This window comes from Venturia canescens, chromosome 1 (genome assembly GCF_019457755.1).
Source record: "Venturia canescens isolate UGA chromosome 1, ASM1945775v1, whole genome shotgun sequence".
Classification (NCBI taxonomy): domain Eukaryota; kingdom Metazoa; phylum Arthropoda; class Insecta; order Hymenoptera; family Ichneumonidae; genus Venturia; species Venturia canescens.
In genome coordinates this window covers 37,719,446-37,744,925 of record NC_057421.1, presented here as the reverse complement: position 1 = coordinate 37,744,925, position 25,480 = coordinate 37,719,446, and the positions used below count along the sequence as shown (strand labels likewise).

The 25,480-nt window shown below is 35.5% G+C and overlaps 1 protein-coding gene across 2 annotated transcripts in view; it reads left to right on the top strand.

Moving 5' to 3' along the window:
• The window catches only part of Pdfr (Pigment-dispersing factor receptor), a 61,375-nt gene that overhangs the window by 23,594 nt on the left and 12,301 nt on the right, over positions 1-25,480 (top strand). Inside the window, exons 4-11 of one of the 2 annotated variants that reach the window (XM_043410677.1) lie at positions 14,710-14,876; positions 15,105-15,208; positions 18,053-18,197; positions 18,366-18,468; positions 19,316-19,418; positions 20,781-20,850; positions 20,934-21,019; positions 22,474-22,654. In XM_043410677.1, coding sequence (XP_043266612.1) covers positions 14,710-14,876; positions 15,105-15,208; positions 18,053-18,197; positions 18,366-18,468; positions 19,316-19,418; positions 20,781-20,850; positions 20,934-21,019; positions 22,474-22,654 — 959 coding nt within the window. Of the gene's footprint in view, positions 1-14,709; positions 14,877-15,104; positions 15,209-18,052; positions 18,198-18,365; positions 18,469-19,300; positions 19,419-20,780; positions 20,851-20,933; positions 21,020-22,473; positions 22,655-25,480 lie in introns of both variants that reach the window. The other variant, XM_043410668.1, reaches the window with a different exon arrangement.

The window sequence follows — 25,480 nt, the reverse complement described above, 5'->3', positions numbered from 1 at the left end:
TTTGCCATGGTTCACTCCTGAAAAATAATGAATCCACCTCGGGATATGTCGTCGTGCTCTACAAGGTGAAAAGCAAGACGAAATAGAGAAAATGCAAGCGAGATAAGATATACGAAAATAGTGGAGAGGCAAACCAACGAAAAGTGATAAGTGGGTTAATGCACTTTAATTAACTCTGAATATACTGTCAGTATATAATGGGACACCTTTTAAATTGATTACATTTGTCCATTGAGTTATCAGCCTTATATGATCTAAGATTAATTAAGCAAAATCGAATTGAAATATATTAATATGATTCTGCCCATTCGTAAAAATAAAAACGCTTTTAAATTTTTTATGAAAACACTAAACGAAGGTCGCGTTTTAATTGAACGGTAGAACAAGACACATAAAGGTTACTGACGATGACATCCACAATTCAAAAAATATCATTGATATTAAACAATTCTGGAATTCACGTGTATCAGGATTTAATGATCCACAATAATTCTTAAAAATGTACAGGCGCGAGAGCTGTTTTTAGATAACACTCTAATTTTTTTATGTCTTACGATCCCAGATTTCTTTTCTATATATCTGTGAAACTTCAAGACCCTCTATCGATTGTTTGGTTGAAATATTAGTAGTCGAAAAGTACAGAAATTAACATGTCGCTTATGGCTACAATGAATTACTGCCCCTTTCAATCGTTTTCAACTCAAAATTTGATATATTTCTCAATTAGATAGCAAAGATTAAAACCATTACTTATATGAATTGAATCGCGGAGAATTTAAGGCTGTTGCTTAACATTTTTGAGGTAAATAGATATCTATAAAAATGTTTCTATTTGTTGATGAATATCTGCTGAATGTACTGTTTCAAGGAAAACTGAGGTTACCGAACTCATTTTGGAGAATTTGAATGTCAAAGTTGAGTGAAAATGTTATTTCATTGCAATGAGAATTTGAGGAACGACACTTCGGATCAGGACGATATATAGAATGATTTTACTGAAAAGAACAAATAGTTTACCGACTTAAATGACAAGAAATTCCCGAAAATATGTGACTGCATACGATCATATCGAGTTAAGGAAGTTGAGGCCGTACAGTCATTTTTTTACCCAAAAGTTATGACCTGTACCTTTCAAAAGTTAGGCCAGTTTACAGTTTGGCAATGTTGCATACACTTTAAAGAAGAGTCGGAAAAAAACGAAGAAAAACTGGTGAAAACTCAGTCGAAAGCACGGATGGTGACGATCCTAGCCTCAAAAAACTGCACGGGAAACAGATTATTATTAATATAATCTCAGCAAATCTCCTAATAAATCTGAAAAAAAATTAACATCATTCAGCAAGCCTTGCTTATGTTGCCCAAAAAGTTTCATATTTTTAGCATCATTTTTTACGGAGATATCACTGAATGTGTCTTGACTTCCATAAGGTTATATTTTATTTGGCCCTAATTGTTGTTGATTTTTCTCAGCAACGACGCTCCTAAACTGTCTGAAAATTTAACTGATTTTTTTTTACACCTCACTTCATAAGATGCAATCGGTTTAAAAGCGATGACTTCCTTAAGAGGATGGATCAGTCGGTATATCGCAACCATGAGTGCGAGAGAGATAGTTGCAAATTTCAAAATCGAAATTCTTTAACACAGTTTGACCGATTAAAAAAAGGCTCTGTCAGTCGATTTTTGCCATCGTTCTGCGTAGGCTGACAGAGCCTTTTTTTAATCAATCAAACTGTGTCTAAGAATTTTGATTTCGAAAATTCCAAGTGAGGTTAGTCGCAGGCAGTCGTTGACATAATAACGTCCAAAAACGCCTGGCGAAACAAGTAACACGTACACAGAGGCATAGGGCTCACTGCATCCGACCCAATTTAATAGCTGAGTACGAAGAAATTACGCAATGTTACCAAACTTTGGCTTTATTTCAACGTAATTTTCAATAACCGAGAATAAATGTTCTATCCAACCTTAAGTGATTAAAATAAACGTATTTTTGAATAATAATTAATATTACCATTCACACACTTGAAGATTTTCGCGTTGTTCATCCAAGTGAATAGTAATCATTCAGTATCTATAAAATGGCATTGCTGACGTTACTCAATGTATTAGCATAGAAGCTTCGTCTCTTACCCCCACCCTCTAAAAAGATTTAGCAACAACCTTAACGGTATGATAAAAACGGGGGGTCAACACCCATTTGAATTAGAAGTATTGAATCGAAGACAACAAATGTTTGCAGGATCTTGAAATTTTACAAGCCCATACGTTACTTATCATATATAGTGCAACCTATATCATATTTTCAATTGAAGTGACAGTTGTACTTTTTAAGGTTGTACATGGTCATCTCTGATCTAAACTGACTACGTTCAACGTTGTCAATCGTGTTGCCTTTTCGCTATGTACTATCAATCATGTAAAAAACTCGGAATGAAATATTTTCTGCAATGAACTTAACTTAAACACTATTTACGATTAAAAAATTAAGATAACGCTTTTATATTAATATTGTGTTTTAATAGGAATGACCGGCGGAATTCCTTTAAAAAAATATGGAAAGACTGTCAACTGACTGACTGGTACGATGCGTATGTACATCCTTCCTGGTACGTCGATACATGTGACGCCTCCCCAAAAAATCCAATTGGGAATAAAGTGTTGGAATGACTAAAATTTCAAACAGCTCAAATCTCGAGTTTATAAACTTCGAAAGATATAATATGGAGAGAGATCAATTCGACTAGAGCTTTGAATGTCGAAAATAAATAAAGTAGAAACTTTAAGGTTCGAATCGAAAATGCGTCTATCACTCTTTCGATTCATAAATTACTATAATCAGCAGTACTGCGAATATTCACAATTTCGAAAAAATAATAACGAAAGACCAAATATTACTGAGGTTGGAATACTCAAACACCAAAAAGTCGAACGATCAAAATGACGAAACGCTAGAAAGTCGATGCGAATAAAGAAATGCAACGGAGCTTAAGAGGATGGATCAGTCGATATATTGCAATCGTGAGTGCAAGAGAGATAGCTCCAAATTCCGAAATCGAAATTCTTTGGCACAGTTTAACCGATTAAAAAAAGGCTCTGTCAGTCGATTTTTGCCATCGTTCTGCGTAGGCTGGCAGAGCCTTTTTTTAATCGATCAAACTGTGTAAAAGAATTTCGATTTCGAAAATTCCAAGTGAGGTTAGTCGACTGACCCATACTCGCGTCTCACTCACTAACTCATTCAAACTGGTGATCCCCAATTCCAACCATCTCCATTTTGAATTCAAAAATAATATGAACTTTTGATATTCAAATCGTCTGTTGAAATTGCATTCGTAATGAAAACTATCGAAATATATATTTTCGAGTAAATACGAATTCAAAGAAGAAATATTCGGTTAAACACGTAATCTGCTAAATAGTCGATCAGAAATAAGAATTTCGAATTACATATTTTTCTCTAATCTGATAATACAACTTTTAAAATTTCGAAATATCGACCATTCTACAATTTGATTATTTGACATATTGAACCCTACTCATCCAATGATGAAATCTGTATAGTAACATTGAGGAATATATAGACTTCTTGGAGTAGAAATACGTCTGACGCATTCTCAAAGCGACTGCCATTTATAGACGCATAGAATATTTATTGTAAATCTGTAAATTCTCTATATGGGGTATCACTCCCTTGCGCATCATAGCAGCTATCTTCTTTTGTGCATGATGGCCTTTTGGCAGTATAGCAAATCTTTCGTTACTTGAGTAGATATACACCTACTACTTTGCCACTCCTGTATCCCGCCATTCAACACTACTCATACGACATGCTCCCCAAAAGTAATAGCAAGTGCCCATGTGCCGAATGCCCAACTGTGACATCTGCCCCCATGCCAGTAGTAACTTTAATTCCGTTTCTTAACTTCCGTTCCTCGTAACTCGCGTATCCCCAATTTTTATCGGCTGTACTTTTCGAACAGCTGTGACGTCCTCACACTCTATTAGAATTTCGAATTCGAATGAAAAAACCTTCATTTCTTTATGCTTTCAAAGTTTGCAAATGTCGCTTACATATCCATATTAATATTTTCAAATTTAACCAAATTTTATTCAACTCTCTTCGTTTTCGTCAGTTACAGAGTTACAGTTACAATTACTAGCCCACAGGATATGTCCATTTTTTGAGATGGAAAGTATCCTGTGTCCGTTTTCCAAAGCCGGGCATGCCTCTATATATCAAATTCCATGGAAATCCATTCAGTTGTTTCAGGAAGCGTGAAACACGCTCCCGCAGAAAACATGTATTTTTTCGGATATTAAAGTAACCTATATATTCGTCTCGGCCTATGGATCACGTCGATCCATTGCTCCGGCGCTGCGTGAACGAACAACAAACCAACAGACACACTTTTGCATTTATGATTTTAGTTGAGATTTCCCTTTTACGCTTGATTGTAAGAAAAATGGACTTTTTTTAAATTCTCACTCATAGGCGAATCGGAGATACAAAAATTTGAGTGAGGGTCATTCAAAAAGTCGAATTTCATAAAAAAATCCCATAAAAAATAACTCGCTAATGTGAACCCTGCCTCATTACGGATGCGGCTGACGAGACTAAAAATAGCGCGATAAAAGATTCCTGACGACCTCGACGCAAGGAAATAATGGTGAACGAGAACAATGGTCCACCGGCGCAGTTCTCCTTTAATAAAATCTCCAGCTTTCGTCTGAAGTTCGGAACGATTCTGCACGAGAACGAATCCGCACCTGTCACTCCAATTTTCGTACATAGTTCCGCGACATTCTTGATCAACTTCACGATTTATTTTACATGAAAAATGAAATTTCTCATGGCATTGAAATTCGACTCGTTCGAACGTGACAGGAACACGCTATGTCAATATTTTTTCCTTGATTTTCAAACGAATCCAAAACCTTTTTTTGTCAACCGAGCGTATCGGTCTCTAACAAAAAAAAATAAAGAAAAAAGAACGATTTTGTTGTCATCTCTCGAAAAAGAATTTTAAACAAACCTGTACGAAGCCATAGAAAAATAGAAACTTCAGCGGAATTGCAATGAGAAATTCTACGTTTTTAACTTTTCTCACTTTTCATTTTTTCAAAACATTACCATTCGCAAAACTACCGTCGAATTTATAGAGAAATAATGATTTTCGGACTCCGTTAACGTAAAAGGCTATAAAATATTTTATTTAACATGATGAGCTCGAAAGCGAGGAGTAATTTTTTCAATGTGATTGCAAATGCAAATCCCTTTTCGAGTTTTGTAATATATAATCTGCATGACGATTCGACTAGTACACCGCTTCTCTAGATATATCTCGATAACGTGAGTCCGTTTGAGCAACGAAAAATTTCGAGGCCAGTGCTGATTTTCTATGATACAAATCTACCTATTCACGGGTCCTTGAACAAAAAATTATGATTTGAGAAGTTTTACATCTCATACAACCTTGGGAAGAAAAATGCGTTCTGATTTTCGGACTACTCTCGCTCTTGAAGTGCTGTTTCGTACGACAAGTATACGAAGATTTGAAAGCAAATAAATTGCAACCCCATTCTTTGTTCGATGATTTTTCCATTCATGCGGATATCTTTTCCATTCTAATTCGGCCTTCCAGGTATTTTGTGAAATGATATTCCATCGTAAAAAAATTGTCGATGGAATAGTAGAGACATTCCGTATTTCAATGAAGCATACAAGTCGCTTGCATTGTTCCGTTGCATCTGTTTGACATTTATCGATTTTGAAAAATGATAAACATTAAAAATGTACTCAATGAAAGTTCGTGTCAATAAAAAAAAATCATTAGCACATAAACATGATAAATGGTTGTCAAAATGTGAAAATTAGCTTGCTTCGCAATGAATATGTAAGCAACGCAAATTGTACAGAGCATTGCGCGATCGTTAGATTTGTAAGCGTTTCAGCCGTTTTGTAGCTCAAAGGACTGTGGACATGGTATTTAATTCCAACAGTCTATATAGAACTGAGAGCCAACACTTCAAATAATCGTGATTATTCTCCATTCAAATAACCGAAATTTTCGTATTCGAGGTAAAACACACAAAAAGTGTATCTGAAGGAAGCAATGAAAAAACACTAATACGAAAGGAGTCTGGGATTACACCGTGGCCTCTATAACGGAAGTGGTAACAGCCGATTTTTTTGCGGCTATCACTGGAGAATCAATTGGCATCCACAGACTAGTTGAACTGATCAGTTTTTATTGTAAGGAAGTTCATCTGGTACCGAGTTAGTCAAAAGAAAAATTATTGCGACCAGCGTAGCCGGTCCAGTGAGTTTGGCAACGCCACGACCTCGTAACCTGTACTGTCTATATATATAGCTATTATTCACAGAATTTTTCACGCGTGTTCATGTCATAATCAGTGTTCAAACATTTGGCATAATTAAAACATGGCAGAAATATCTAAAAAAAAAACAAGTTTTTATTAATTACATCAATATTTTCTCACCTATCTTTCATATTTTATTGGAAGTTCCTAGTGTGAGTTGCGTGGATCGGAAAACGTAGTTTCCGGTTTCAAAAAGCGCGGGGTTGCAACGTTCCCATCATGAAAGTAACATGTGGGTTAGTAGTCACCATTTTTCAAGAAAAAAATTTCCGAAGTTGCAAACATTTTCTTCAGATATTTTTCAATCTGTTTGTTATGTTAATGCCTGCAAATTCCATGTACAAAGACGGGAAAACCACTGAAACTCATAAGAGACCGTGTTAATTTTGAGAATCCGTTCTAATTTTTTTCTCACGAACAAAGTAACTTCGCGCCCTAAGATTTTGACAAGACATTTTTTTATTATCCATTACTGTGATTAAATTTTTTGATCGAAATCTCTTTGTTAATTCGATTACCATATGAATGTCTTCAATCAAACGCGACAAATAAGAATTAAATGGATTAAAGCTTCACTGGATGAAATGACATTTTTTATTTTCCACGTTCTTGGCGATTTGCTTGCTATATATTTCGACACACACACACACGATAGATGGATGGATAGGACACTAGACTCATTAGGGTGCATTCGAGAATCGTTATTCACAGCAGTCGGACGAATTCAATCTCGTAATCGGAAGAGTCAGCTGGATATTTGTCAATCCCCACAGTTTAGCTCTTATATACGTACACGATCCAAGCACGAGCTGACTCGAGTTCCTGGGACGATACATTCACAAATTTCGTTAAAATACAAACGTTTTTGCATGAAAACGAACCGCTCAGATGAGAATGTGATTTTAATAATATTTACAGTTTTGAAATCATGATGCATGCATGTACTTGCAACTTGCCACGTGTTATCAAATAAAATTATGATTGGAATCATGTCGAATACGTTGAAAATCGTATGGAAGGTCTCCATGAAAGTGGTCAAAGAATTTAATTTCGACTCAAAACCAGTAACTGGGCGTAAATCGTTTACTCCAGTAAAGTCTTTGGAAGGAGTAGGGAGTATATAAAAACCGACGGTCAATGTATCGAAACGTTCCCGTTATGAGACAAACGAAAAAATATTAACTGAGAAAATTCTAAATTTCTAAATAATAGAAAAATAAAATTGGACATAGAAGTGCGCAGTGTTTTGTACACTAAGCCGGAGCAGAATAAAACGAAAATTGAAAAAGAAAACGGAAATAGGAAGAACGAGGAAAGGAGAAGCGAACATTAAGCTCAGGAAGAAAGGGAAACGACGAATTTTTTCTTTGACAAGAGAAAAATGGAAAATGGATGGTAACAAGGAACATACACATCAGGAAAAAGCCAGGCGAAATGAGACGACCTTCCAAAAACACGTGTAATTCATCACAACAGAAACGCTTTGATGCAATCACCAGAATAACAACATACATTGCCGTAAATTAACAAACATTTATCAGAGCGACTAATTGTTTCTTAGATTAAAAATTCTGTTGCTGCATGTTCGTTAAATACTAAAAAAAAAATATATGAGAAGCAATTCGATACACTTGCCAGAATTCATATAATCGTTATCCACAGTGTTTATTAGGGTATGCGGAAAAAAAACGATATTTTTTTTTTACTTTGCATCCAGCCGAAAAAGGTGATTCAAGGTGAAAAAAAAGAATCTCAGAAGGAGAGCTCACCAAAAAATTTTTTCGAATGGCGCTTCGCGTTTGAAGATTTTCCATAAGAATAACCCAGGAAATTATTGAGACCTCCGATCATTGCATCATAACTCTTCAGGAAAAAATCGTACAAAAACGATAATGATATATTTTTATAGAAAATCGATTCCCCCACAAAAAAAAGTCCTTATGTACATTCAGCTTGGAGCAACCATTCTCGTGCTATCACCCTTCGAAGTTGGATCGATAGAAAAAAAATTATCATAAAACTGTCGAAATCAAATTTTTCGTTTCACAAAGAAACTTCTAGGAACTTTTTCGTAGAAAATTACTTGCTCTTTTAGAAAATCGTTATTATTATTCGAACAATGCTCTTTTCGACAATGCTGTACCAGTGAGTGTGAAGGCTAAAATGTTGCAATCTCGAGCAAAATCTAAAATTCTTTCAGAGCGAGTAATCATTGAAAAAAGTGATTACAAAACGTTGCTTTCAAAGGATATAAGCTATTGCGTCACACAATAATCCTTATTCCTTTTCAACCAAATTAATTTACCCCATGGCTTTCTGAGGGTAAATATGGACTTATGGCCTGAAAATGCCAGTTATTTAAGCTGCTTAGTTTTTTTTTTTTTTAATTTGAAAATTGTCAATGACATGGCTAATGGCATCGCTTTGATAGGAGCTTACAACGGCTCATTGACCAAAAACGAAGAGCAGTTACAATATTTATTGAAAATAATGCAAGCTCATCGTCAAAAATACTCCAATTGCAATAAACGCACATTTAAAAATAGCAATGGGTATTATTTAATCTTACCTCGTGTAAGCAAAAGGGTTAATTTGTAATTTTATATATACCTCATTTGTAATTTTATGTATGATACCGGGTGAAAAAAAATCATGGCAAAAAGTAAAAACTTTTGAAACCCGATTATTGATAAACGTCGTTTCTTTTATTATTTCGTTTCATACCCAATTGTAATGAAAATGAGATGGAAAGTTTATATTTAAGAGTTTTTTAGTGGTAATCATTGTTATCCTATGGAAACCAAGCACGAAACATGTTTACAATAATTTGATGAAAATCATAAAAAATAAGTAATTTTATTCAAATTATAAAATGCGAATAATTATAACGATTTTCTAAAAGAGCAAGTAATTTTCTACGAAAAAGTTCCTAGAAGTTTGTTTGTGAAACGAAAAATTTGATTTCGACAGTTTTATGAAAATTTTTTTTCTATCGATCCAACTTCGAAGGGTGATAGTACGAGAATGGTTATTCCAAGCTGAATGTTCATAAGGACTTTTTTGTAGGGGAAGCGATTTTCTATAAAAACATATCATTGTCGTTTTTGTGCGATTTTTTCCTGAAGAGTTATGATACAATGATCGGAGGTCTCAATCATTTCCGGTTATTTTTATGGAAAATCTTCAAACGCAAAGCGCCATTCGAAAAAATTTTTTGGTGAGCTCTCCTTCTGGGATTCTTTTTTTTCACCTTGAATCACCTTTTTCGGCTGGATGCAAAGTAAAAAAAAAATATCGTTTTTTTTCCGCACACCCTAGTGTTTGATTTTTGCAATCAGGACATTGCAATCGACAACTTCTACAACTGTACCTAGACGTATATTCGATAGCAAAAAGAATTTATTTACGGTTGAGCGTCAAGGAGTCTTCTAAAGTTTCGATTTTTTCAATCGTTTTCCGTGCTGGATAGCAATTTCCGCTGAAATACTATCTGTTTTTTTTCGTTTTCTGCTCACAGTGCCCAATATAAAACATCACAAAGCAATCTCCGCTTTATCGCGGTCATGCATTTTTTCGAGGCTGCATTTGCTGGCCGATTGACTGCCATCAATATTTATTTTATTTTCTAGATCAAATATCAAAAGTTATTCGGACCCTCTAATCTTAGTCAAAATGACTGCAGGGGCCTTAATATAGTCACGTGATACATCTATACACCTACTAGAATAGGCGTCTGGCATGCTCTATACATGAATATATAAGGGGGCTTCGCAGAACTTGGGAAGATTAAAAATTATAGTCGTTCGAAATAACGTCATTTTTTATTTGCTCATTTGCAGGGGTGGGGATAAAATGTTAGAATGAGAAAAAATTTTGAACAGTAAAAATCTTGAGTTTATACTTCGAATTAAACTTCGAATGATATAATACGGAGAGAGATCAATTCGATTAGAGCTTTGAATATCGAAAATAAATAAAGTAGAAACTTCAAAGTTCGAAGCACGTTTACATCGAAAATAGAATGTAACGATCGCCCATAAAACGACGACTAAAATATCGATTTTCTGAAAATTCGACTATCACTCTTTTGATTCATAAATTACTACAACCAGCAATACTATGAATATTCACAATTTCGAAAATATAATAACGAAAGACGAAATATTACTGCGAGGTTGAAATACCGAAACACCAAAAAGTCGAACGGTCAAAATGGCGAAACGCTAGAAAGTCGATCAAAATGAAGAAATGCAACGCTTCTCACTCACTCACTCACTCAAACTGGTGATCCCCAATTCCAACCATCTCCATTTTGAATTCAAAAATAATATGAACTTTTGATATTCATATCGTCTGTTGAAATTGCATTCGTAATGAAAACTATCGAAATATATATTTTCGAGTAAATACAAATTCAAAGAAGGAATATTTGATTAACCAGTTGACTGGTATTGGATCATATATGTACAAAAAAAAGTCGGGCCCATTTTGGTTTTGTATCATATGTGTACATATTGAAATAACTTTTTCAATTTTCAACCGATTTGGACAAAAATTGGTATACAATGATTTTTTGGGTCACTGAGTCGAGTTTTGAACTTAATTTTCACCTCACTACCCTTAGAAATGGGGAAAATCGAAGGTTGAGGGTGAAATTTTTCGTTTTTTCAATGGATTTTCATGCTATATGACATGAAAATTTTTAGTTTTTTATCACACTGGACTCTTTCATCGAAATCAACAAAATTCGCTACCCCCAAAAATGTGAAAAATAAGGGTTCAGGGTGAAATTTGTTAATTTTTAACTGCCAAAAATTTCATGCTTTATCACATAAAAATGGAATCAGCAATCTCGAAAACCCTCAGAAATAAATTATCGTGATTTTCAAACATATTGGCTCGTACCAGTTTTGGCACAAAAACTGGAAAAAAGCTCACCAGTCAACCGGTTAAACACGCAATCTGCTAAATAGTGTCGATCAGCAATAAAAATTTCAAATTGCTTATTTTTCCCCAATCCGATATCACAATTTGAAAAATTTTGAAATACCGACCGTTCTGCAATTCGGTTATTTGACATATTGAATTAGAGTATGTTTGGCAAGACCGGTATAGTGCTATTTTGTCAGAAATACATAACGATGGAAGCGTTGTATTATCCCTTAAGGGGGTATTACTCATGAATAATGAACATGGGTGTTTCGAAAGGTTATTATTGTCGCGTCGATTAGCGATCAATCGTACCGTCTTTCCTGCTGCTGCTCGCAGGAATAAGACAAACTTGGAACACACATAAATTGACGATTCCCGTTACGTACATATCCACGTTTGCTGCAAGCTACAAAAGGGACCGGAAAGTGGCATCGAGGAAGCAACAGCAGCAAAGTACTCGACCCACTTCGAGCGCACTTCGATTGTTCGATAGTGCACGCCCGGCTGTGGTATAGGGTGGTGATTTATCATGAAAGTGCCCGCAAGCACACGCGATGGAGTACATGACGAAAAAGCGAAAGCATCCACCATCCATCGGCCAATATGAATGCTGTACGGCCTAGTTGAAATCTCACAAATTCTTTGTCCCTACTGACCCGAACCGTCTCTCGTTCTCTTCGCCCCCCACTTCCCCTCTTGGCGTCTTTTTTTCTCTCTCTTATATCCGTAGGCAGAGATGTATTCGTGTCTTTCCTTATACTTGTGTTCTGGCTTTGAGAGCCCGTTGACGATTAGGGAAGTAGGAAGAGAAAGAGAGCGAACGAAAGAAAGAACGAAGCGGAAAGGAGAGGAAGAGCCGTAGACGGAGAAATCTCGAGCTTTTCAGTCCCCAGAAGTCTTCAGCTGGACTTGTTCACTTTTCATTAGGTATGCAATCATCCGAACGTCTTCTAGCGGCCACTTGACGAGAACAAGACATCTTAACATGCTTTTGCGTCGCATCTACGCGTGCCGGACTTCGAAATACTCGGCGAGATTGTCCGATTGTTTCTGGTTCAACTTTTTTCCTTTTATTCCATCCTCATTTTCTCTTCCTTTTATAGCTTTTTATTAAAATATGCATTGAATCAAGTTTTTCTTTTTTTTCCTTTTGTTCTACCCTCATTTTCTCTTTCTCTTATAGCTTTTTATTAAAATATACATTGAATCAAGTTTTTCTTTTTTTTCAATGATATTTTCATATGGATGTTTGTACGGCTGTGAAGTAAAATGGAACTCTAATGTTTTGTATAATCGAAGGAAACGAGAAAAAACTCTACTTTTATGAGGTTTGGTTAGTTTGTGAGTAAACCATATAAAATCCACGCCGTTTATAAATTTGTGTGAATTCCAACGTAAGAAAAATTAACCTGAAATACAGGGTGAATGCTGTAAAAAAACTCAAGACAAGTACATTTATGCCCTTTCGGCAGTCACCCGTAAAATCATATGGAAATCAATGGTTGTAAAACTTTTTATCCTTCTAGAGAGAAAATGTCAAATAAATGCAAAAGTTGCCAAGCACATCGGATGACGAACGAAAAAGAAAAAAAAAAAGAAAAATTGAACGCAAAAAATTAGGATCACAAAAATTTTATTAAAAAATTAAAAACGAAAAAAATTATAAGCCAAAAGTAAAAAAAAAAATCGGACTTGGTGGATTTTTTTCTAGCTCACATTACCTAATTTACCTGTATTTTATCCTCACGAATTCGTCACGTACAACGGCCCAATTATTTTTGTTTCAATTTTTTGGTTTATAATTTTTTTGGTTCATAATTCTTTTATGAAATTGTTGTGATACTAATTTTTTTGGTCTCAATTTGTTTTATTGATATTTTTGTAATTGTATTTTTTATGGTTGTAATTTTTCCCGTTTAATTTTCCTATTTTATAAAAGTGAACTTGCAATATCTCATTTCCACGGGAGTGAAATGAGACTACCTCAAACCGCGTGTAGATTCTGCGTAGATTCTGCTGCTCGCGGTTTGACGTAGTAGTCTCCTTTTCAGGTGCGCAATATATTATTTCATTCAAGAAAGAAATTTTCAGAACGATTGAAAACGCGATGACTCCTGTTAATAGTCTTTGGCAACGAACTCGCTTCCATAAATGTATATACTTGTCTCCGAGTCGCTACCGCTACTCTATAGATAAACGAAATTACTTTTATGTACACATTTTTAACCGCACTACAGTGTTCCTATCCCTGCGAGAACTCTTTTATCAAAGTGTTAGTCCTCGGGGTTCTTTCTTAATGCATAACTGCATTGCATTTGCACGTGGATCATTAGAAACTGTATTGAAGAAACTATAGAAACACCGGCCGCGGTACAGGCATTGCTATTCTTACATGCAGAGTTTCAACCGATCAGCACCATCAGAAAAAATGCTTCCCGCTTAGTAAATGTTGTGCGAGCTCGTGCATAGCTGAGGGGTTAGCCATATGCAAATATTGTCCTCCCCTGAGGCGGCTCGACTTGTGAGATCGCCAGGGCCATATTCCAATCGCACACCCGTCGTTGTCGGTCAAAATTCATCAAATAAATGGATTCAATGATTCACATGGCACTTGAATATTCCAAAAAAAAAAATGAATTTATTAAAATTTTGCTTTCTATAATAAATGATTTTGAATGTAAACACATGCGAGCGATTTTTCCCATACCGCGATACTCGGAACAGATAGTCAATGTGAACAATGTGAATTTATAAAATAAATCTCGAACGTGAGAAAAAAATGTTACGCTCCAATGACGCAAAGTGTAGAAACACGAAATTCTGCGCGCATACGTGCAACCGGACATAAAAGAATATGTTTATCAGGGTATCGTGTCCGAAAGTCTTCAGTTAATGTCCAAAAATGAAGCCATGTACAGTCTCAGCTCATAAGACTTTTTTTGTAGCAAACTCTTTATCTAGAAAGTTGTCATTTGAATATTTTCTGTATATTTAATAACTCAGGCGTCTCAACCATTTAGGTAGAAATTTTCATATAAAATTCACTTTTAGTAATGATACCGAGAATAATATTGAATTTGGGAACGTGGTTCAATGGACTTTACTGCCGAAAATCAAATTTCCCACGAAAATCCATCCGAAAAATATTGCCACATGAAAATTAGCAGAACAATACCCAATAATAATGAGGACAACAGTTTTTTTTAATGATATCAAATAGGAAACTTTCAATTTCGATTCGCGATCGCTAAATATTATTTGACAACGGTATACCCTTTTGCGAGACTTCATTTTTGGAGACTTTTGGGCACGATGGGTAAAAAAAAAAAGTTGCCCTAAAATGACGCAGTCTAATGTTTATACATATATTTTTTCGTTTGCGGATTAATACAGAATTTGCCGAGAGACGTTGCAGCGATGACGGGCGTTGGGAAGGGCGAGGAGGCGTTATTGGTGAACGCGAATCACCAAATGGATGGACGAATTACACACCTTGCTTCACCCCGGAAATGCTGCTTCTCATTCGAAAGCTCTACACCGGAAACGAGGATGCAGCGAAGGTAAATTGGATATGCGATGAGAATTTTAAGAGAGGTTCTTCGGTATACAACCAAATTGAGATAGAAATGAAGCTTTTTTGGAACCGAATAAATTATGAGCATAACTTTTTTGTTTCTGTTCGTTTATCACGATTTTTTCCTTGCGTAACACCGAACAATTAAGCAGATCGCCTTGCACTGGATCTTTATAACATTGTATGAGATAAATTATGTAAATAAATTGAACAGGTAAAACTCGAGATAGCCGAAAAGACTCGGACGTTGGAGTTCGTTGGGTTGAGCATTTCACTAGCAGCCCTTTTAATATCCCTGGCAATATTCTGCAAGTTCAGGTAAAATATATTTCCATTTCTAATTTGACACATGAATTTTTAGGTTTCTGATCGACTGTTCCTATGAATCATATTATGTGTTCTTACGTATAGTTGAAAATCCACTTTTATCACAGATCGTTTTCAGTCCTGACGTCAGATTTTTTCTTCTGCAGCTATTCACGAATAAAAGCATGTCCTAGGGCAGAATATAAAATAATCTTGCTTCGTGTTTTTGGTAAGCGATCGTTCGAACAGGATCGCATAATCAGAAATGTCGCTCCCAACGAGCCATTCTTCATATTATAAATAAAGTATCGCCGCTGGCAAAAAACTTTGAGGCTCTCGTTAATCCGTGAGTTCGTTCATCATTTCCTTGAATGGCGCGATCATCCATTCCAATGCAGCCATTCTGCTCTCATAAAAATGGAGAAGATTGTTCATCAAGAATTCTATATATTTCAAGATTTTCTTCACTTCTTCAGAAATTCCAATCCATAATGAGAATGGAACATCTCGATGCTTTTATCAACTTTCTATCACTAGCTTGTTTCGTGCGCACCTTAATTCTTACTTTTTTCATGTTTTCCTTCATCCACCATGCAGTTTGAATCCTTTCAAATTATAAGTTCTTTGGATACCAGAAACTGAAAATCAGGGAAAAAGTTTCTCAAGCAAGTTCTATATTCGTGTTGAGTCACCGATTTATTTCAATGAAATTTATTACATCGGTAAACTTTATTACCAACGAACTCTTTCCGGTTGGATTGAATAAAATCACCATATACCTACAGAACCATTTTCACAAAAATCGAGTGTATTTGAGACTGATTTTATAAACCGAAAATATATAGAAATCCTTCGCTGCATGAACGAATGGAAAGTTATTTTCGACATCGAATATAATGCGGTCCGTGATGATGGTGGTGCGAAAGTCCTTTATACACGTGATTAAAACTATTCCGTATGGAAACATCAAAGTATCATAATCAAATATATTGATTTTCGACGATGATTCCCTGCAGACATTCCAAAGTTCACCATCGGAGTAAATTGATGTAAAGCTTCGTTTCGTCGGAGCAATTTGTATTCATAAATCTCATTGCAGCAACGATAAATCGATAGATGTACAAAGACGGATAATTGTTTGCCTTGTGATCGAACCATACAAAACCGTATTCGAGCTTTTAATACAATTTCGAAGTACAGACGCGGAAAGTATTGTACCATTAACTTGAATTTGAAGAATGTAAGCTGACTCCATTAAATTTGCATTTCCCTCTAATGGTCTTCGTCTCGTCTTCACAAATAATGTATATAATCAATGGAACAGCCGTTTGCTCTGACACGTCATTTTTTTCACCAGCAAATTGTATTTGCACAACGCAATCCACTGAAACTCGGTTATTTTTAGAAACGAAAAAAAATCTTCTCGCGTCGTACAGTCTAACAATGCATCGAGAATATTGACAATAGCGATATTGAAAACGTTCCTTCTTGGCTTCACCCTACCGTGGTTCCCCACAGAATTTCTCGTCTTTCCGATACTATTTTGCTGTCTTTCGTTCTCTCACTCTGTGTTCGGATTTTAAGTGACTTTCGAAAAGGAAACTGTTGGAGGTCGTGCACCAAAGACACTTATGCCGACTCGTGTACAAGTCGTTTCGAAATTTAGTCATTCTTTCGACTTATTTATGGAACTAAACTTGTTCCATCGAATTTTACTTACGATTTTTCGAATTCTCTATCACGAAAGCAACGATGATAGTCGTGAAGATTATAGTGAAAAATCTCTCGATTAAAAGGACCGAAACTGGAATGCAATTAGCTCACGAATGGAACAAAAATTTATTTACAGTAAAATTCGAAAATTGAGTGGTGCAAGTAACCTTCGATTATACAAGTTTCTTCATTCTGCTTCCACAAACAAAAGTTTGTTAAAACATCAGTTGCAATCGATTAACGCCAGAGTTTTAACGAGTGCTTAAGATTTTTTATACATCTGTTCAATACCATTTTCACAAACTATTCGCGATACGTTTTTTGTATTTTTTGGTATTAGATATAAAATTGGCCTTCAACTATATTTCAACTAATTCTGAGGAGATGATTCAAACTTCCTGATAATAGAGTGAAGGTTTACATTCATCCACAAGCTTCAGTATCACACAATCATTTCCAACGTAAAATTGAGATTTTTATTCGATCGGTTTACTACTTTTGTAAATATCGGCTCCAAGTTTTGAAGCACCCTCTATCAAAGAACACGACGAAATTTAGAGATCCTCGAGCAATTTTCAGCAAAATTCCACCAGCTCCGTTGAGAGCGTTGGATTTTCTCTTTCTGTCTTTCTCTTACACTCCTACACTCTCGCATATATAGATATAAATAAGCGCATGAGAGGAAGAAGCTAGCGCACACTTGAGCCCTATCATCGTGAGGGTGGGGAATTACTCGGAACCGTCATAGAACCTCAAATCGCACGATTACACCCCGAACTGGTGGCCGTGAAGCTGTCACTATCGCTAATATCGTGCTCAGAGCATCAAGGTCGAATGCATCATACAACCTTGACATATAAATCCTTAGTTGCATAGTATTCAAGATAGAATCCGTTGAGATGTCAGACGACAGATAATTATATTTGCAACGGAGAGGCTCAGTTGACAATATAATATTCTGCATTTTTATTCGGACAACTCCAATTAAAGTGGATCATTTTAAATATTGTAATTTTCTTATAAAAACTAATTATCTTCGTATTATTAATAGTCAGTGAATTGATCTTCTATATATATTTTCCGATCATCTCATCCGTATAGTTTCCGAATGATGATGCTGAAATAAGAAATTCTTGTTTGCAGATCTCTGAGAAATACCCGAACGCGCATTCACAAAAATTTATTCGTCGCCATGGTCATTCAGGTTGTGATACGGCTCACCCTGTACATCGACCAAGCTCTCCTAAGATCGGGAGCTTACGGACTGCATCATGGAATCAAAAACACGGTTAGTTTAATCAATTCTGAATCGACGTTTCATAACGAATCGGAAGAACGCATTTTGAATTATACCCAAACACTCGAACCATCGAAATCATGATGACACGTTGATTGAATCATTATTCTTGGTGGATAATATATGCATTAAAATAATTTATTGATGACCTAATTACAGCCCGTCCTTTGTGAAGCGAGCTACGTTCTCCTTGAGTATGCGCGAACGGCCATGTTCATGTGGATGTTTATCGAAGGATTTTTCCTCCACAGCATGGTAACCGGTGAGTTTTATTTCGATTGTTTTCTTTTATTTCCATGAGATACGTTGAATAGGCTTTCCTCCTACTTCGATTAATTATTTGACTTTTTTGCCATCTTATCTTTCGAAGATTGAAGCGTTGAATTTGCATATGAATGGTACTGTCGCTGTTGAATTTCATGTTTAGCACACTTAGCTTTTTCTGAATATTCCTCATTATTATTCTAATGATGAATTAGACTCAGTTATTTACAGACTTTTGGAATTTGCGATTATAACGATTAAAAAACAATCGACAATTACATTTATAATATTTGTTGCACAATAATCCAATATTCCTATTCCTATATAACTATTCAAATCCGAATTTTCATTGATCCATGCGTAAAAGGAATAATGATTTATGAAAATTTAGATGTAAATTGAGTGAACGAAAATTGATAACAAATAAAACATAAATAAAAAATTTTATTTGATTTTTTGAAGTGAATGTTAAATTTTTGCATCACTGAAAATGATCATCATTTACGATACTTCGATTTTCGGATCTACGAAAAATAGATGCAAATGACATTTCACTTATTTTTGTTGTTTAAATAAAGAAGGAAGAAAACTTCGGCCATTTTGCAATCAGGACATTTCATATTTTTTTCAATGATGCAACCTTTAACATTTTCCCTGCTCCAAACATTTCTCATTGTCAAATGATCGAACATTAATTGACGCGTACAATGTTTCTTTTCCCCTATTTTTGTCTTTCTCTCTCTCTCTCTCTCTCTCTCTCTCTCTCTCTCTCTCTTCCTCTGTATCTGTCACGTAAACAAAATTCTTCAAACGGATTCGAAAAAATGCAGTGACTGTTTTCCAAGAGACTTCGTATTATCGTGTGTATCGATTGGTCGGCTGGGGATTACCGGTCGCCATGACTTTGGCTTGGGCCATCGTTACGGCCGTCTACTATCATCCCTCAAAGTAAGTACTTTTCATATACAAAGTCGGTTATCAAAAGTTCATTCAATCCTTCAGATCTTTGACTATATATATTCCTTTTGCCGTAGTACTCGCGACGTTCTTTTTTCTCATCAAAAGCTAGTTAACAATGATTTCGATTACTGAACTTGTCCCGCATAACGAAAAACCGAGATGCCATGAAATTCTACAGTATCCCCTTTTTATCAGCTGCACGGAAGCAACGGAAACTGGATTTTCCTATTCGTTTTTCTTTCCTTTCGTTCAATCGTTCCAAAATTATTATTGAAACTTGAGTCAGAAAGGCTTGAAAATTAAACGAAAACCAATGCTGAGGAGTAGCCTAGAAACTTCACTAAAATTTATGACATCAGAGATCGGCATCTTAATCATTTTTTCGCCACTAATTTTGATGTGGTTATTATCAATTGCTTGGTCAATTGGCAATATCTTCTCCATCGTTGGGAATTTTTTCGTCAATTGGCAATATTTCTTCCATCAATTGAAAATTACTTGGTCAATTGACATTGCATTTTTTATCGTTAAACATTTTTCCGGTAATTGGCAATGACTCTATACGATCAATAGGAAATGGAATCATCAAGTGACAATAAAGTTTCCATCAATTACGAATAATTTCGTTTTTTCATAATACAATTTGAAATATTTACTGAATATCCATCAATTAATATTATCAATTTTCCCAATGTGCATTTCCGATCAATGTAAAAATTGAGGAATTAATAATTAGAAATAATAAAGAAAGTACACATAATTAGAAATAAAAAGAATTCAATAAAACCATCGTGAGTTGCCAAAATTTGCGATTCAAAAGGTCTCCATATGCCCATTCTGAGCGATTGTTTTTCCAAGCAGCAGTAGCAGCAGCAGCAGCAGTTGAAGAAACAATCATTCAATAAGTAAACGAGTGTACCCTTAACAGTCGATTTGTTTTTTTCCAACACCCACTAAATAAACAGTTGCAAAAAATATTCGAAAGGAAATCGGCCACGTGTGCTCGCGTGTTAAACATTGCACTTTTGAATAGCAGCTTCGCCTCTGTAGTTTTGAAAACGTCACCCCTCTCGTCAAATACTTATTTTATTTTTAGTCGCTGGTACGAAGGCTCAAATACGAATAAATGAGTTAAATTTCACAGATTTTTCTAGTCGAAATCTGGGTCAGTACCTCAGAGCGTTAAGAGTTGCCAAAAGTAAAAAAAATGTGAACTACATGCAGAAAAAATGGGCTATTGATCTCAAATGCCAGCTCACACGAATACCAAATAAACACAATTAGTACTAGCTCTGAGCTAGACTCATGGTAACCGATGATTTCTCTTCATCATTCTTCTTGACTGTGCAGGTGTTGGTGGGGCTATAATCTCACGTTTTACTTTTGGATCCTCGAGGGACCACGAATGGCAGTAATATTGGTAAGCGAATGAATCTTGCTCCTTCCCACTCTTGGACGATCTATCGTTCTACTCAACTCACGTCTATTCTAATTATTGAACAGCTCAATTTCCTGTTCCTGATGAACATTGTACGAGTTTTGGTTGTCAAATTGCGCCAAAGCCACACTAGTGAAATTGAACAAGTTCGGTGAGTACGTCAACAGTTTGAAATTAGCGATCTTAAAACTCATGGCACGCTAGACATTTGAGATTGATATGCAGATTTCATGGACTGGGCCAACTCTCAACATATTTTCGCTCGTTATTCATCGCTTTGGAAGTTTGTAGCGAAAAAAAACAATTGTTGATGATCCTTCGTATTTCAGTGAAAGCAGCCGAGTCACAGTGTACCATTTGTGGTCTTCAACTTCAAATGAAAAATGACTGCGTTTTAACTGTGACCGTACCAAAATATTCATATAATTTCGCCTCCGCTACTGGTCGTTTGCAGGCTAATTTAATAATTTCATGCTCAAGAATTTTCGTTCGTATTTCAGTGGTACGAACATACCCAAATTTCGTGTGCGATGACTTTTACCAAGGTTTTTCATCATTCGTGTGAGTGACCACAGAATAAACGGGTAATCACTCGCATCGTGAAAACAATGTCCAATACCGACGGCAAATTTAATATGCAAATCTACAGGGTTTGGGAGAAATTTGGTATAAACATAGGAGTTTATCGCGTTTGCTCAAACATCACGTGCACTTGCATGCATACTTCGTAAAATCCGCAAATACCAAATGGATCATATACATGATTGTCGTAGTGCTTTTGCGTTTATCATAAGAGACAACTTTTAGGAAATACACTTCGCTGAATAGTATGCACACCGAAAATACCAGAGTGCAATAAAAAGCCTGAGTACCAGCATGACCCTTAAATTATCAAGATCGATGAAGTTACAACGATGCTTCAGCTCTCAAAATAAATAAATGTTAAATTAATGTTCGCTACTAATGTTTTGCTCGTTTGTCCTTTGATGTACGAAATTAGCAATTACAATGCGCAATAATTTCGTTTAACAAATAAATCTGCACGATAATCCAAACGTACGTGTTTCCACTGTTTGTACTGAAATTCGGTCACCGATCACGGGTGTATAGGGAAGAACGATGACAAAATAGACTGGAGGAGCGAAAGCGTTTTCGTAGCAATAGACATTCATTGATACGACGTGAAACATTATTTTTTTGAATTTATTATTTTTTATGGTAATTGAAGAAAGAGGGCTACGAAAAATATACATTTAAAAAGTTTCCTCACTCAACCAAACATACGATTGGCCATGTTTAGCGGGTGCACAAAGCCAGAAAAACATTTACGTTGATTAATCCGGTTTTCCGTTCTGTGGGGTTTTCCTATTAGGCAAAGCGATGTAATTATTTCCTTTCGAAATGTATTCAACAGTGTTCCGAAGCATTTATTTTGACGATCATGATGCTCCACGCAGTTGCTGATTTATTCCTAGCACGGTGGTTCATTTTATTATGGTTTTTTCAAGCAACTTGTGCAGAGTTCCCAATCAATGTGACGAAATGTCATTATATTACTGCAATATAATGTCGAACGCGGATTCACGTTTTTATGAAACTCCACAGAAAAGCTGTGAGAGCAGCGGTAGTGCTGCTGCCACTTCTGGGAATCACCAATCTGATCTCGATGGGCGGCGCACCACTGGAGAAAACAGTCTGGTTTGCACTTTGGTCGTACACGACACATTTCCTCACCTCGTTTCAAGGACTCTTTATCGCAACACTTTACTGCTTCCTCAACGGAGAGGTGAGCAACTATTACGATGAGCAAATGAAAAATTTTTTTATATGTTAAAATAAATTTGGAATCGAAGCCAAACAGATTATCATAAAAACAGACAATTCGTGCTGGCCGTTGTGAAATTACAATGAAACAGTACGGAATCCTATATCATACAATTGACATCTAGTACATATAAGAAATGAAAAAATCCTCTAAGATTTTGTTTCTCCATACTTTATGAGAGTGAAAAAAAGAAAATTATGCAAATACCCAAAAATAATTAACCTTCGTTCAAAGTATTCTTTAAAAATATTCCAAATATGAATCACGTTTTAATTACTATTTCAAACGTTATATAAAAAAACATTTCCGATTGTTTTGATTTTTAAATTGACCCAGATTTGGAATAATTGATCACAGAACTCGAATCTTTTGTCTATTCATTTGCGCGCCGTTACTTTTTTTGCGATTTGTCAAATAACATCACCGGTATTCTCATCAAAACTTTGATGACTAAAATCATATGAAAATAGTCGCAATGCCAAACGAAGGGGAAACACTGCGAATGGCACAGAGACGATCACATCTTGCATATACGCAAATAGCTAGCCGACAGGTATGAAGCGCGGGGACTCGTTGGGTATGCATGAACGCCTCCAAAACAAAACGGGTGAACCATGAGAGGGTAATACGAATATCATTAATTCAAGTTCGAAAATCACGTGCGGCAACGTCACTTGAATAAACCAATGTTGTTGCACGCCCCATGATTTCACGGACGATTCAATGCGTATGCTGTTATTCCACTTTGGTCATCCAACCGTTACCATTTTAATTGTCTTTACAAAGATTGAACGATATTGGAAATCGATTTCATTAATATCCGCTCAAAAGATAAAAATACCCAATTCACGTGTCCTATGCGCGAAGCCCAGTTATATTGGAATCAACCACTCCGTGGCAGTTTCCTGAATCGACTGATACAGCTTTCATGATTACTATAGTTGTGCTCAGGTTATCGTTTGTGCATGCAGTTATTGCTGGCACATTCAAAGTTTTTGAGTTTTCATCAAAAGCTCGGCATACTTTCATTACCATAATAATTTATCACCACTCCGAAAAAAATGCATTCACTATTTTTGTTATCAAAATATTTTTGGGTGCGTCCACCATTTTTGGCAATCATTCGTTAAGGGGAGTTTCTGTGGCAGACTTCCATCCCTACCAGAAACATCTCTACCAAAATTCAATACTACCAATTACATCTCCACCAAAATTAATGTCTATCCAAAAAACAAGTCTCGTAACATTTCTACCACGATTAAAACACTACCCCGCAACAACTCGACACATTTACATCCTCTTACCAAAAATATCTCTACCAAAATTCAATACTACCAATTACATCTCCATCAAGATTAATGTCTATCCAAAAAAACAAGTCCCATAGCATTTCTACCATGATTAAAACACTACCCCGTGACAACTCTACCAAAATGAATATAATTACCACGTATATCTCTACCAGAAAATATTTCCACCACATAAAATGTCTATCCGTATACATCACAACCTCCACTTTTGTTGGTAAGGAAGGGTTAACTTTTATAAAAAGATAACCTATTTAACCGTGAAAATTGAGTCATTAAAAGATTTTAATGACTTTAATGACTAAATTTTCACGGTTAAATAGGTTTAACTTTTTATAAAAGTTAACCCTTCCTTACCAACAAAAGTGGAGGTTGTGATGTATACGGATAGACATTTTATGTGGTGGAAATATTTTCTGGTAGAGATGTACGTGGTAATTATATTCATTTTGGTAGAGTTGTCACGGGGTAGTGTTTTAATCGTGGTAGAAATGTTACGGGACTTGTTTTTTGGATAGACATTGATTTTGGTGGAGATGTAATTGGCAGTATTGAATTTTGGTAGAGATGTTTTTGGTAAGAGGATGTAAATGTGTCGAGTTGTTGCGGGGTAGTGTTTTATCGTGGTAGAAATATTACGGGACTTGTTTTTTGGATAGACACTAATTTTGGTGGAGATGTAATTGGTAGTATTGAATTTTGGTAGAGATGTTTCTGGTAGGGATGGAAGTCTGCCGTTTCTACTTTAGAAAGTCGAAAAAATCGATTGTTTTCGGGAATGTTTTTAGGATAGACGGAAATAACTCTCCATAGCGAACTTTTTAATATAGTTTCAATAATATTTTAAGAGTACAAAAACATTTGTTTAATGTGAGAAATACTAATTTGTACATGGTTTATACGCAAAGTCTGATTGCCGAAATTTCTCAGCTGCGTACAATGTGATGACGTTGAAGATTACAACGTTGGAGTCCAACGAAATTAACGAAAATAACATTTTTGATTCACCAATTTTTTATTCACGAGTCACTGGTGTAGATTGACAAACTACGACGAATTGCAAATTAGGTAGGTAACAGAATTGGAAAATTAGAGAGCTTTTTTAGATCATTTTGTTGAACTCCAACATTGCAAACTTCAGCGTCATTACAATGTGGAGATCGTAATTGTCGTTTGCAACAAAAATTCTAATTTTTTTTCCATTTTCACATATTTTCCTTCCATATGAACCATAAAAACTTAAAAAAAATTGCAAAACTCTATTTTTTTAGCAAGTTTAAAAAAACGCTTCTAAAGAAGAAGAATATCACTTCAACGTGCTCCATTTTTCGCAGAATTTCGCAATTTTTTCGCGTTTTCATAGGTTTATGTAGAAGGAAAATATATGAGAATGAAAAAAGGCTTTGGAATTTTCATTGCAGACAATAATTAAACGATCAAACGAACTTACCTGTTGTGAAATTCGATCGTAATTATATGT